At 42.4% G+C, this 15,170-nt stretch overlaps 1 protein-coding gene across 2 annotated transcripts in view; it reads left to right on the top strand.

The window, feature by feature from the left end:
* The window catches only part of smarca4a (SWI/SNF related BAF chromatin remodeling complex subunit ATPase 4a), an 85,993-nt gene that overhangs the window by 26,820 nt on the left and 44,003 nt on the right, over positions 1-15,170 (top strand). For both annotated transcript variants that reach the window (XM_084329659.1, XM_084329658.1), the window contains exons 12-17: positions 2,696-2,826; positions 8,398-8,455; positions 9,041-9,118; positions 9,429-9,556; positions 9,923-10,073; positions 12,837-13,000. In XM_084329659.1, coding sequence (XP_084185785.1) covers positions 2,696-2,826; positions 8,398-8,455; positions 9,041-9,118; positions 9,429-9,556; positions 9,923-10,073; positions 12,837-13,000 — 710 coding nt within the window. The remainder of the gene's footprint in view (positions 1-2,695; positions 2,827-8,397; positions 8,456-9,040; positions 9,119-9,428; positions 9,557-9,922; positions 10,074-12,836; positions 13,001-15,170) is intronic.

Below are 15,170 nucleotides of genomic sequence, written 5' to 3'. Positions count from 1 at the left end.
TCCTAACGTTTTATTTCCCCTATTATTTCATGCACACTTTATTCATTGTTTTAAATTATTATTTTCTTTTAAGTTATTTTGTGCATCACTCTGTTTTGAATTTGATGCAAATTTGCAATGCATGAGGGTCATCCTTTTGTGTTAAATGGCTGCATAAAGCAAGCATTTGTTGACTCATGTTGATACGAGTATTAAAACTTGGAACTTGAAAAAGATCCGTTTAACACTTTCAATGCCCAAAACGTCATAAGCCGTTTTCACAGCCCCCCCCCCCCTGAATGCCCACGACGACAATTATCGTTATTTTTTTATTAGCGATTTGAATTCATATTTCATCAACAAGTCTCCCGTTGGTACACCAGCTCCTCCAGCAGCTCAGAATGGAAAAAAGCGCCCCCTATCGTCTATCCCTGAAAACTGCACGTCAGTCGCTTAGACCTGGGATCAGTGATATGTAGAGGTGGGGCCAGCTGGCTCCCTGAGCTGTGGCAAGCCGTCTGCTCAACATGGAAGTGATCGCGCGACGGGAATCAGCCTGGATTATATATTCACACTTAGGCTTGGGCGGTATCCTTATTTTCAAACCGGCAAACCTTTATGTTATAATACCCCGGTGCACGGTATTTGACGGTATGACTTTCATTTTCATCAGCGGGGGGGGGGGGGGGGGGGGGTGTTACGTGTTACCAAGTAAACAAATCATCGTCAGCTCTCAGAATGATAGTCCCGTCCCGCACCGGTAGAAGCCTGCACCGTTTTAGCGTTAGCATCTAGCCTATAGCCATGGCAGACTATTTGATTCCTTAAGGGCTAGAAATTGCCTGGGTTTTGGTCATATGCTCCCGAAATGCTCCCGTTGTTTGGCTACTTCTATGTGCAGTAAAAACTACTCGAATGCTTTATAACCTAGCCATTGATTTAGTTCAGGGTAATCCAAGATTAGCCGCAGAGCTAACGCTACTAACTTGAGCTAACGCTATTTATTCAAGCTCAGTAGCTCACAGAGAGAGATAAACAGCTGACAGCGGATAGTACAGGACGGTACAAATACAATAAAAAGGCGGGTGGGGGCTGTTGTGTAAACCTTGTACTCTTTAGTTCACATATAATAAGAGACTGATTGCTCCACAAGGACCACAACAACACTGCTCTCGTCACAACGCTTTACGGTATTTTCACAGCACTGTCGCAACATTACACCGTTGTGACCCACTCGCTCCACTAGAGCGGTCTCGCCCTCTGCTGGCGAGTGTGTGCACTACACTCAGTGTGTGCACTACACTCAAAACTCCGTTTCACTGTTATAGAAACTGAAGCGCATCTGTGATTTTGACGGTGACGGACGGTATTGAAAATCAATACCGTAGGTATTTCTAAATACCCTGGTATACCTTAATACCGTCATACCGCCCAAGCCTATTCACACTAGCCAATCGATAGTAGACAGTAGTGATCGATTTTTGGAATGGCGATCAGGAATGGAATTGGAATGATCTTTTTGGAGAACATCTGATCTGAGGTAAGGAATCTATTTGACCAGTCTTGGGATATTCAGAGTTGTATTCGCTGAGATCTCAGCATTTGCCCTATGTATGTGTGTGTGCGCGATCGCTTTGAGGAAATCAGAGAATCGATTTCAGCTCGCGGCCCCAGCGTGCATACGTACACATACTATCGATAATCTAGCGTTTATTTGAAAACGATTCATAAATGGGCCGAAAAATGACAACGTTTTTGTGTATTCTAGAATATTCCAGTACAGGGCGTTTATCATGGAATCTTTTTATTTTCCTTGAAAATGAGGGCTTTTCCAAATGCTTTAAAATGAAAATGAACCAATAAAAAAACAATCCGCTTCGACAATGTTGACTGGAAAACGAGTCATTGATAAGCGACGGGCAGATTAGACACATAGCCATAATTTAAAACATAGATTAGGCGTTATTAACGCTAACATTGAAGTGGATGGTGGGCATTCAACCGGTAAATCAAGATTAAGCTTGGGCTCTGAAAGTGTTAAGGTAGATATAAAAAAAAAAGAAAAAAAGAGATTAATCGCAAGTTAACTATGGACAACCATGCGATTAATCGCGGTTAAATATTGTATTGATATTGACAGCACTAATATATATATATATATATATATAACATCGTTAGGATTAGGGATGTCCCGATCACGTGATCGGGATCGGGGGCCGATCACGTGATTTTCAGAAGATCGGGATCGAATTTCTTTTTTCGGGATCGGATCGGGAGCAAAAAAATTTGATCGGGACATCCCTAGTTAGGATAGTTCATCTTGACTAAAGGAATTCTTAGTCCGACTAATAGTCGTTGGGCTTTTGTCAATTAATCGGTTAGTTGATTTTATCAACAAATCTGTAAAACTGTTTCCCACATGCAGAAAGAGCTCTTTAAAATCTACTGCATACCGGAGATGTGCTCATCATTCTTCAGCAAATTACTCTTTCAGCATGGGAAAAAGACATGAAGAAATGACTAGCCAACAAATGACTAGAGACCAAACTAAAATTTGCAAACCTAATTTTCTGACTTCTGTGTTAAAATCGCCTGGTCACGCCCCAATAACAACACCGTTATTTTGAGTTTGACTTCCGCGTTGATCCGCCACTCAATCTTTTTCTCTCCCATTCTTCCCTCCATTCTGCTGATTCCTCTCTCTCCTCTCCTCCAGCCATTGGACGAGACCAGTCAGATGAGTGACCTGCCGGTGAAGGTGATCCACGTGGACAGTGGGAATATCCTGACGGGCCTGGAAGCTCCCAGGGCCGGCCAGCTGGAAACCTGGCTGGAGATGAATCCTGGGTCAGTCGCAAATCAGTTATCTTTGTAACCGTTTAATATCAGATGATTATTTAATCAAGTGTGTGTGTTGCGCTTGATTGCTTCCCTGGGTCTGCCCAACACACTAGTGGTTCACTGGGTCAGCCCAACACACTAGTGGTTCCCTGGGTCAGCTCAACAAACACCAGTGGCATGGTTCGCACAAGGTCCTTGAAGTGCTTAAAGCCCAACTTGCAGGTTAAACCCTACTGATCAATTATGGGTAGTTTACATCATTGGTATATAATTTCATTATTTATTTTTTACCATTTGACGCCGAAAATGCCACTCAGAAATGGTTAAAAAGGTCCACGCACGAATAACATGCACGAGCAAATTAAAAAGCTTATCAGAGCTATCAGGGCCATGACGTCACATCTGGTATCTTTCCCCTACTTCTGATCCACTACAAGGAGTTTTGACGAGTGCAGAAAGCTATTTCCTTGATCCAAATGGACATCTTACAAGACTCAAATGGCTTTAATTGTCGGAGACTTTGATGGACAACTGGTTGAAACAACATAGTTATAATGTTTTTAATGTTGTAAAAAAAGAACTACATTTACCACTAGGCAGCCTGTTGTTCAGTACATCAGCGCTACTGGTCTGTCGCCTGATCCCCGGGTCATAGTACCAAGCTGGCTATATCGCTCTGGCTAACGTTACCCCGCTAACGTTAGCATTATGTCGTGCATGTAAAAGAGTTTTGGGAACGAGTAAAATGTGTAGGTCCTGTGGGGCAAAGCACTGCACACGCATCATGCAAGCTACGTTAGCTACACGTTGCGGCATGTTGATACAATAGCCCCTTTAGCTGCACTCGGTGGATAGCCCCTTTAGCTGCACTCGGTGGATAGTCCCTTTAGCTGCACTCGGTGCATACTATGTACAATGATCAAACACCTTATAACTACTATTGTCGTGTCCATAAGTTCCCTGGCAGAATACTTGTGAGGACAAAGGTATACAAAGAGGAGATAACCATTTTAATTCGGGCTTTGTTAGGAGTTTCAAGAACGGCGGCTACCAAGCTAAGCTACGTTAGCTGCTAACGTTGCATACACTATGTACAACGACGCAATGATTTACATTATTACAAATATGGTAACGTGGTTGTGGCTGTTACAAATAGTGGTTAGCTTTAGAGATGAATGGCTATGATCACGGAGCAATAGTGTTAGGTGAAACAGATACATTTTCATTCATCATTCCTGGCTAGTAGTAGCAAGGCTCTGCTTCCTGCCACTACCTGCCTGTGAGTCTCAGAGCCCCTGCTGCCCTGCCCCTGATGTGACGTCACCATTAAGATGACACACGCACGCTATGAAACATGCAATTAAAATATGCATGTGCGTGGAGCTTGTGGTTTGGTCAACAAAATGTTTGATAAAAATGCTAAAACTGGGTCAATTTCGATATTTTTTTTTCCCTCTTCTTGAAAGTCAGCGTTGGCCTAGTCACATTGTTTATTGAACAAAAATACAACCTGCAAATTGGCCTAGATTAAAAAATAATAATAAAGTCGAGGCCTGGAATTCCTTGAAAATAAGCTATTTTTTTTACAAGGTGCTTAAAGGTCCTTGAAATTCAAATCAACCTTTCACATTGAAAGTTTTGTTAATCCATGATAAAATTATTCTGAATCAAGATTTTTTTTTTTTTTTTTTTAAGTGTAACCAAACGTTGGAAATTGGTTTTAAGCCATAAATATTGGATCAAATTTGTTTCTTTATAACGAATTGTACCCTTTTAAATGCCCTTTTTAAAATGAAAAATAGTGCTTAGGAATGTACTTGAAAGTCCTTGAATTTAATTTAGCAATGTCTGGGAACCCTGCTAGAGTCAGGGTATTGTAATATCACAATATTGCGATTTATTACCTTTTTTCAACTGCAAATTTTTTCCCCAACAGATAACTTTTAAGTTCCGCAATACAAATATATATACACAATCTGTTTATCTAATACAAATATATATACACTCCGTTTTATCTAATAAAAAAATATAATATACACAATCTGTTTGATCTAATAAGATAAGGTTTTCAGTCTGTTCCAATATTTTTTTTTGTTGTAAAATGGGATTTTTTTTAATATTTTTTTTATAAATGTTTTTCTTTTCTTTTCTTTTCATACATAAAACAGAACATAACCGTACAATAATAATAACAATGACAACAGCGACGACACCAATAATAACAGTAACATGAATCATAATGACCTTGACAAGAGACAGACAAACAAGAAAAAGTTAAATAATAAAAATAAATGTGGCTCAGGCACTAGCAACCATGTTTGTGTATCCTTGAGGTGGCTCTTGAGTGTTCGGATCCCTGCCAGTGTTAGGACAGATGTACTAAAATAGACTAAGTGTGCGACGTGTATGTGTACTATATGTGTGTTTTACCTATGTGTGCGTTTTATGTGTGTGTTTAGTAAGTCTTGTGCATTTTATGTGTGTGAGTGCATATGTGTTCTGTGTGTGTGTACGTGCGTGTGTTGTGTGTGTATGTGGGCATGAACACGTTTGCACCTTTACAATTGTCATGATACCCTCAACAACGATACCAGCATTAACAAAACAACACAAGGCAGCATTGGCCCACAAGGAGGCTATGGGTAATGGGGAAACCCACCAAGTACAGTGGCAGACAGTGCAGGCCTGATATGAGACAGATATGGGTCCCATATTTCATAGAAAGTGTCCAGTTTAGAGTGCAGCATGCACGTGATGTATTCACAGGGAATGCATTCCATTATAATATTGTGCCTTGACCTCTTTGATGGGACCTCGTCCTTGATCCAGAACAACAATGTTTTTCCTAGCAGCAAATGTCAACAAATTGAACAGTCTCCTTTGTTTGAAATTGGCAATAGCTCTGGAGCTTTACACGGGACCAAAAGCAGTGGACGTGGTTTCCAATCTCTATCTTGCATTTAAAGCAGAGTGGGGATGCATTGGGATCCATTTTACTCTTAAGGGCAGGGGTAATATGAATGCGGTGTAAGATTCTAACTTGGATAGACTTGGTGCGGTTGCAAACAGATTTTTTTTGCGTAGGTCCATGCATCCTGCCAGTCCTCGTCCGTGTCTTTTTCCCAGGACTGTTTAGTGACAAGGGAAGATAAAGATGAATTAAGGTTTAGAGTACTATAGAAGATAGATATTCGTTTTTTAGGAATCTGCAAGGAGAGGGCTTTCTCCACCTGCAAGGTGGAACTGTTAATTAACAGTGAGGTGTCCTTGGTGATAAACTGCCTAATTTGTAAGTATTTAAAAAATTCCGTTTTCAATAGGCCATACCGCTGCTGCAGCTGTAGAAAGGACATTAGGGTCTGGCCATCAAACAAGTGGCCAAGATCAGTTATGCCCTGCGTATGCCACGTCTTGAAGCCGCCGCCAATTTGGTCTGGCTTAACACTTTTAGTGCCTTTGATTAACGTTGATTTACCCCGTTGAATGCCATCATCCACTTCAATGTTAGCGTTAAAAACACCTAATCTATGTTTTAAATTATGGCTATGTGTCTAATCTGCCCGTCGCTTATCAATGACTTGTTTGCAGTCAACATTGTCGAAGCGGATTGTTTTTTTATCGGTTCATTTTCGTTTTATAGCATTTTGAAAAGCCCTCGTTTTCAAGGAAAATATAAAGATTCCGTGATAAGACATTTACTGGAATATTCTAGAATACACAAACGTTGTAATTTTTTGGCCTGTTTATGAATCGTTTTCAAATAAACGCTAGATTATCGATAGTATATGTGTACGTATGCACGCTATAGAGGCGATCTGAAAAATCGATTCTCTTATTTCCTCATCAGTGATCACAGCCACATCACACATAGGGCAAACGCTGAAATCTCTGTGAAAACAGGTCTATTATCCTAAGACTGGTAAAATAGATTCCTTACCTGAGATCAGATGTTATCCAAAAAGATTATTCCAATTCCTGATCGCCATTCCAAATATCGATCACGCTTATTGATTGATTATTGGCTGCTTTAAATATATATTCCAGGCTGATTTCCGTCTCGCGATCACTTCCATGTTCATCAGACGGCTTGCCAGCACAAGGAGCCAGTTGGCTCCACCTCTAGAGATCTACATATCCCAGGTCAGTCTAAGCGACTGACCTGCAGTTACACAGGGATTGACGATAGGGGGCGCTTTTTTTCCAATCTGAGCTCCTGATGGGGCTGGTGTACCAACGGGAGACTCGGTTGATGAAATATGAATTCAGATCGCTAATAAAAAAATAAAGCGATAATACACGTTGTGGGCACTCAGGCACTGGGCTGATAAAACGAGAGATGTTGTCCGTGGCACTCAATGTGTTAAAGTCAGGATTGCCTACGATCGGGGTAAGAGGAGAGGTCAGCTTAGCTCGGCCCTCCACTTTACGGACAGTCTTCCAGGTCTTGACGGAGCATAGTGTGATGGGGTTAGAGCATATTTTCCTAACAGACTTAAAGTCTTTGATAAATAGTAGGTTCCACAGGGGGGACTTAGATTGCGAGGATTCAATGTCTAGCCAGATTGATAGTGGGTCTGATCTGAACCAGCCGACAAGTACCCTAAGGTGTGCTGCTAGTTGGTAATGTCTAATATTAGGTAGTAGGTCTAGACCCCCATCTTCACCATCCATCTGTAATTTGGCCATTTTCAGACGCGGTTTCTTCCCATTCCAAATGAATGAGCTTAGCCAGCCTTCTAGCACCTTGATAACCTTGTTTGTCAGCAGCACTGGAATCATTTGGAGAGGGTATAATAGTCTGGGGAGTATGTTCATTTTGACGAGGGCTATCCTACCCAGCTAAAATGGGATTGTTGAGTGTCACTTTTGGTGTCACTGTTGAAACTTGAGAGTTCACACGTTAAACCTGTTCAGATGAGTACCGGTGAAGAAGACACTTTTGTGTCAAAACGTTAGTGATTTTTGCACCTTATTAAAGTTGTTCTACGATGATCTGTGTGCTCCAGTACCTTCCTTTTTATTACTTGGTGTCACTGTATCGATATAATATATGCAAAAATCACAATATATTGCTGTATGGATTTTTCAACCCATCCCCAACAGACACCATCACACTGCAGGACATGATCATATCTTACGTTTAAAGTCACCATATAAATGCCCACATTGCACCACGGGATCAAAACGAGTACTTTCAAAACTTGGTTGAATTATTCAAACCGGTAAATTCATCAAGGATGTCAAGAGATGTCGGACTACTTTGCCATCGTACATAGTGGATGACAATGGAGCAGAGTTTAGTTCAGAAACTTAAACGCAAAACGCTTCACCGTCTTAACTGTTTTGAAGTTTACCAGCCGAGGTGTCTATATTACCACGGTTTAGTCACCCATGCAAGCGGGAAATGTTTAGCAAAGGACTCATTGCACATTGTATGAGTGCACTGTACTATTCTACTCTCGATGGTGACCACGTTATACAGAAACAAAGATATTCTGGTCAACGTTGAAAGACTTTATTCTAAGTTTGTTATTATAACGGTGGACATCTTAACATTTCGTTTTTTCCCCCCTGCAGGTACGAAGTGGCTCCACGTTCAGACAGTGAAGAGAGTGGCTCAGAGGAAGAGTATGAGGTATGTTACCATTTCACATACTCTAAACTATTCCACATACTACTCTATACTATTCCACATACTCCTCTATACTATTCCATATACACCTCTAGACTATTCCACATACTCCTCTAGACTATTCCACATACTACTCTAGACTATTCCACATACTCCTCTAGACTATTCCACATACTCCTCTAGACTATTCCACATACTACTCTAGACTATTCCACATATGCCTCTAGACTATTCCACATACTCCTCTAGACTATTCCACATACTCATCTAGACTATTCCACATTATTCTCTAGACTATTCCACATACTCCTCTAGACTATTCCACATACTCCTCTAGACTATTCCACATACTCCTCTAGACTATTCCACATACTCCTCTAGACTATTCCACATACTCCTCTAGACTATTCCACATACTCATCTAGACTATTCCACATACTCATCTAGACTTCCACATACTCACCTAAACTCAATTTACCTCCCTAAACTGAGTTTAAACACCTTTTAACTTGTGAAATAGAGTTTACCTACCTTTGTTAAGGAGTACTGTTTTGTTGATTATTGCTCATTTATACTTGGAACATGAAGATGCCGCTAGAGTTGCAGGCCAAGGAACCGCTGGTTCCGGTTGCAGCCCAAGGAATCTACCCGCCTCTCTCCAAAAACGTAATTCCACGCAGATCGACACAGCACCACACCCACTTACCTAGAGCCACACATTTACCTTCCCCTCATATGAAGGGGAGATTAGCAAAAAGGTTGCATGGAACTATACAGTAAATGCTCATATCCAAAGAATCTTCATGAGACTATAAATGCTCATGCCCCCACAACTAGTGCAGATAAAGAACCTTAATTCAGCCTCCACTGTGATCCCAGATTAGAGTGCATAGTTTACCCACATATTTCTATTTCACTATTGCTGCACATAGTACAAACTAAATGTTGTATTGACCCTCCTTTGGTTCCCTGTCAGGAGGAAGAGGAGCAGCCGCCGCCTCAGCCTCCTCAGCCAGCGCCTTCGGTCCCGACGGAGGATAAGAAGAAGATTCCTGACCCAGACGTCGAGGAGGTGTCTGAGGTGGACTGCCATAACATCATAGCGTAAGAGTCCACCTTTTGGAATCTCGCCATTATTCGGTTACACAGAATTGTACAAATGGCATTTGTTCCAAAATAACTAAATAGCATTGTGCTTTAATGTAATTCTTGGGTCAATAGAATTCCAAGACTGGGCTCTTGGGTGGCATTTTATTGTACTATAAACAGTTACTGTTGGGGCTGTAGCCCGATCAGCTATGAACCAATGGAAGCTGAAAATGTCATGTGAGCAAACACAATCATAATGCCATTACATGATGAAGAAGATCCACATCCAATATTATATTTTGTGTTGTCATCCTTTCACTTGCTGTGTTTGGTTTTTCCAGTGGAGCCTGAAACATCTCTAATCTCTCCGTCTCCCTTCAGACACGCCAAGCAGGATGTGGACGATGAGTATGGCACAGCCACAGCCTTCGCTGCTACCTTGCAGTCCTACTACGCTGTGGCTCACGCCGTCACCGAGACGGTGGACAAGCAGTCCTCGCTGCTGATCAACGGAGAGCTGAAAGAATACCAGGTACACTGCCCTGACATATTAAACAATACCGGGTGCACTGCCCTGACATATTAAACAATACCAGGTACACTGCCCTGACATATTAAACAATACCAGGTGCACTGCCCTGACATATTAAACAATACCGGGTGCACTGCCCTGACATATTAAACAATACCAGGTACACTGCCCTGACATATTAAACAATACCAGGTGCACTGCCCTGACATATTAAACAATACCAGGTACACTGCCCTGACATATTAAACAATACCAGGTACACTGCCCTGACATATTAAACAATACCAGGTGCACTGCCCTGACATATTAAACAATACCAGGTGCACTGCCCTGACATATTAAACTATACCAGGTGCACTGCCCTGACATATTAAACAATACCAGGTACACTGCCCTGACATATTAAACAATACCAGGTGCACTGCCCTGACATATTAAACAATACCAGGTGCACTGCCCTGACATATTAAACAATACCAGGTACACTGCCCTGACATATTAAACAATACCAGGTACACTGCCCTGACATATTAAACAATACCAGGTGCACTGCCCTGACATATTAAACAATACCAGGTACACTGCCCTGACATATTAAACAATACCAGGTGCACTGCCCTGACATATTAAACAATACCAGGTACACTGCCCTGACATATTAAACAATACCAGGTACACTGCCCTGACATATTAAACAATACCAGGTGCACTGCCCTGACATATTAAACAATACCAGGTGCACTGCCCTGACATATTAACACTGAGTGCCACAGGTCCGGTGCCCCGGAACCCCGTTGCGTGCCACCACCCACTTCAATGATGGAGCTCTCAGATTCAGATTCCTTTATTAAGCCATTTGTGTAAAAACACATTGGTAATTGTTGCGGCATTACAGTGTATGCATTTTTCATTTATTTTTTCACAGTAACAACAACACCAACACAGACACAGGACAAAAAAAACAGTGCAGTGGAGGATTAATCATTTAAATACATATATATATATATAGTGTAAAGTGCAGAGTTCCAGTATTTGCGAATGCATAAACTATATCTTAAATTATGGCTATGTGTCTAATATGGCCGTCGCTTATCAATGACTTGTTTGCAGTCAACATTGTCGAAACTTATTGTTTTTTAATCGGTTCATTTCCGTTTTATACCATTTTGAAGAACGCTCGTTTTATGAAAGTTCCAGAAGAAAATAAAGATTCTGTGATAAACGCCCTTTACTGGAATATACTGGAATACACAAAAGAAAATCATTTTTCGGCCTATTTATGAATCGTTTTCAAATAAACGCTAGATTATCGATAGTATATGTGTACTTATGCACGCTATAGAAGCGGGCTGAAAAATCAATTATCCATTTCCTGATCAGCACACACGCACACACACACACACACACACAGGGGGCGAAACTAGAGAGCGCCACCCGCCATTGGCGCTCAGTTTTTACGTTTGGCGCCTCCCACTGAGAGGTCTGCCCGCCGTGTGGCGGCCAATCAAATAGTCATGTGAAAACCGAAAATCATGATCCAATTCTGAGCGGAGTTCTCACTCGCTGTCTCAGCACATTGCATTGCTGCTCCTACCCCTCCCCTACCTGTTTCTGTATGCTGCATGTAAACAGAGGACAGTCACCGTGACTGACGTTAGTCTAGTCAGAGAGACCTCCGTGAGCTGATGTTAGCTACTGTTACAAAATGACCCAGTCAACTATTCACTTTTAGTTTAATACATGAGGCATTGTGTAACGTTATCCAGCTGGCTAGCTACTGATAGCTCCCGACATCAACAACTGCTCCAGCAAGTGTCCAGTTACATCGCATCAGCATGAGGGCTGCTGACTAGGGTCCAAGTGCAGCGCAGGAGAATCCTTTCATGCTGAATGTAAGAGTTTAGGGTCCAGCTGCAGCGCCGGAGAATCCTTGCTGGAGCTGGAGGCCACTCGAGTATACACACAGACAGTGGAGCTGTTTGCAGACAGCGAGGTGGCGATGTCTCGCAGATAATACAACTACAAGTATGATTATATAATATATATATTTTATTAAAAAAAAGATTTATATAAAATAATAATAATCTTTTTTTTTATCAAAAAAAAGTTGGCAGGTAAGAAATCTGCTTGGCGGGTAGATTCTTCCCATCTACCCGCCACTGGCCGGTGAGTCAAAAAGTTAATTTCGCTCCCTGCACACACACACAGGGCCCACGTTGATATAGCTGTGAAAAAACCTCTGATTATCCCAAGACTGGTCAAATAGATTCCTTACCTCAGATCAGATGTTCTCCAAAAAGATTATTCCAATTCCTGATCGCCATTCCAAATATCGATCTTGTTTATTGATCCAACGCTGGGTACTGGAAACACACATTATCCGCTGTTCTGGTGGTCGGCGATGACTTCGATCGTCTTTAGTCAAATGTGGAAGCAGGACTTTTTTTTCTCCATGCGTTTCATTCAATCCAATCCAAAGGGGTGCAGTACCATCCTGAGAGACGATAGGGGGCGGTATTTTCCCAATGGAGCTCAGAAAAAAAAAGAGATCTCTCATCGTTGGCACTGAACGGTTGGCATGAACTAACGAGAAATCTCGTCGTTGGCACTCAAAGTGTTAAACAATACCAGATGCACTGCCCTGACCTGCTTCTAATATACACAGAGTAGGCTGTAGCTAACTACCATTGTCCTTCTCTGGTTCTAATATACACTGAATAATGAGAACAAAGAGGAGAGTTAACCAGTGTTTCTTTTCTGCAGGTCAAAGGTCTGGAGTGGCTTGTCTCTCTGTATAATAACAACCTGAACGGCATCCTGGCTGATGAGATGGGTCTAGGGAAGACCATACAGACCATCGCCCTCATTACCTACCTCATGGAGATGAAACGTATCAATGGGCCCTTCCTCATCATCGTACCTCTCTCGTGAGTCCACCTACCTCGTTCTTAACAGTGTTTTGGAGATTCCGAAAACTTAGCTGTTTATCAATTAAAAGTATTGAGCAATGTATTGGCCTGTAGACTATTTCAGTGGAATCATGTTGCCAGGGGAACAGCTTTGTTTATGTCAGCTGTTGATATGAACACTTTCCGTGCCGGAGGTCGGGTGCACCAGAACCCCGTTGCGTGCCAGCGCCCACTTCAATGATAGAGCTCTCATATTTGCGAATGCATAAACTACATCTTAAATTATGGCTATGTGTATAATATGGCCGTCGCTTATCAATGACTTGTTTGCAGTTAACATTGTCGAAACGGATTGTTTTTTAATCGGTTCATTTCCGTTTTATACCATTTTGAAAAACTCGTTTTTTGAAAGTTTCAGGAAAATATAAAGATTCTGTGATAAACGCCCTTTACTGGAATATTCTGGAATACACAAAAAACGTTGTCATTTTTCGGCCTATTTATGAATCGTTTTCAAATAAACGCTAGATTATCGATAGTATATGTGTACTTATGCACGCTATAGAAGCGGGTTGAAAAATCGATTCTCTTATTTCCTGATCGCACACACACACACGCACACATAGGGCACACATTGATATCTCTGTGAAAAAAGCTCTGATTATCCTAAGACTGGTAAAATAGATTCCTTACTGTGCTGCTTTACTCCCGCAGCTGGGGTGAAGGGATGAACAGGATGCCACTCAGTTGCAAAAAGCTTTTAATTCTTCCTCCAACAGGTTACAAACCTTGAAACAAGACACACATTCAATCAATAACTACCACAATACTACTATCATTCTTAAAACAAATCGCTTACACACATCCACTCACCGGTTCTCAATCGTCTCCCTTCGCTGCTGTCAAATTCCCCGCGACTTCCTGTATACAGTTTCACTGACACCACGTGACGTATCTCGACCAATTACAGCCCACTACTCGCTACATCCCTGGATCACATGTGAAATGACTACATCTCCATTCACAACTTTAATCAAGCATACAGTGCCTCCATACATCCGAAAATGAAAACATAATTACAATCATAGCTCAACTACCACTAAACATTCACATTAATGCACAGCATAAAAAACACCACAAACCATTACTTATTTACACACAGACTAAAGTGCACCTAAACTCCACCACCACAATAGAAAGCTGCACACCTCCCACTTGGTATCCTGGTCTTTAGACCCAAGGAGACCACAACAAATAACCGCTCTCCTTTGGCGGTGGAATCTTCGGATCAACCTTCTCATGGGGTGCTGTTATTGCTCTTCTACAGGTAAGAGCACCACGAGTCTTCGGACGTCTCTGCTGAGGACAATAGAGAGTCTATGATCGCTGCTGATCTTCTCCGGACGCTTGCCCGAGGCCACTGGACAGCTGGGGCACGTTCTCACTTTGACATCACGGACGACCCCATTCACGTCAGGGGCCACCTCCACAACCCGGCCCAGTCTGAACTGACCCCTTAGCGCGTTCTGATCGGCAAGCCAAACAAGATCTCCGACTGCCACATTGCGAGCCTTACTATGCCACTTAGGCCTGATAAACAAGCCTGGACCAGCAAGCTGGCTCCACCGCTGCCAGAACTTGTTTACTTCAGTCTGGACTGCTCTCAATCTCACAAATGGGTAGCCCTGGAACTCGTAGCTCCGTGAGTCCCCTGTGGGTCCAGCCCTCCCCAGTAGCAGGGTGTTGGGGGTGATCACCTCTACCGCGTCATCTTGGACCTGGAGTCTGGCGCCGATCGGTCTCTCATTCGATAAGTTGGCTGCCATGTAGAGCATAGTTTGGAACTCTAGTCCTGTGAGGTCCCCGCCACCTCCCACATTACTCAGCGCTTGCTTGAGAATGCGGACTGCTGCTTCCGCCGCACCATTCCTGTGAGGTGAGTCGGCTGGGTGGAACACCCAGATCCACTCGGTTCCTTGTCTGGCAGCCTTTCCCCTTACTTCATCCTTGTCGAGACTTTCTAGGAAAACATAGAGTTCCTTCAGTGCAGGCCGAGCTCCAACAAAGTTTGTGCCCCGGTCTGACCAGATTTTCTTCGGGTGTCCTCTGAGCGCTGTGAATCTCTGGTAAGTGCCCATGAAGCTCTCTGTGGACAGTCCCTCCACCATATCGGCGTGCATAGCTCTAG

The sequence above is a fragment of the Notolepis coatsorum genome (assembly GCF_963971535.1).
Source record: "Notolepis coatsorum genome assembly, chromosome: 14".
NCBI lineage: Eukaryota > Metazoa > Chordata > Actinopteri > Aulopiformes > Paralepididae > Notolepis > Notolepis coatsorum.
This window is presented reverse-complemented; position numbering and strand designations above follow the sequence as displayed.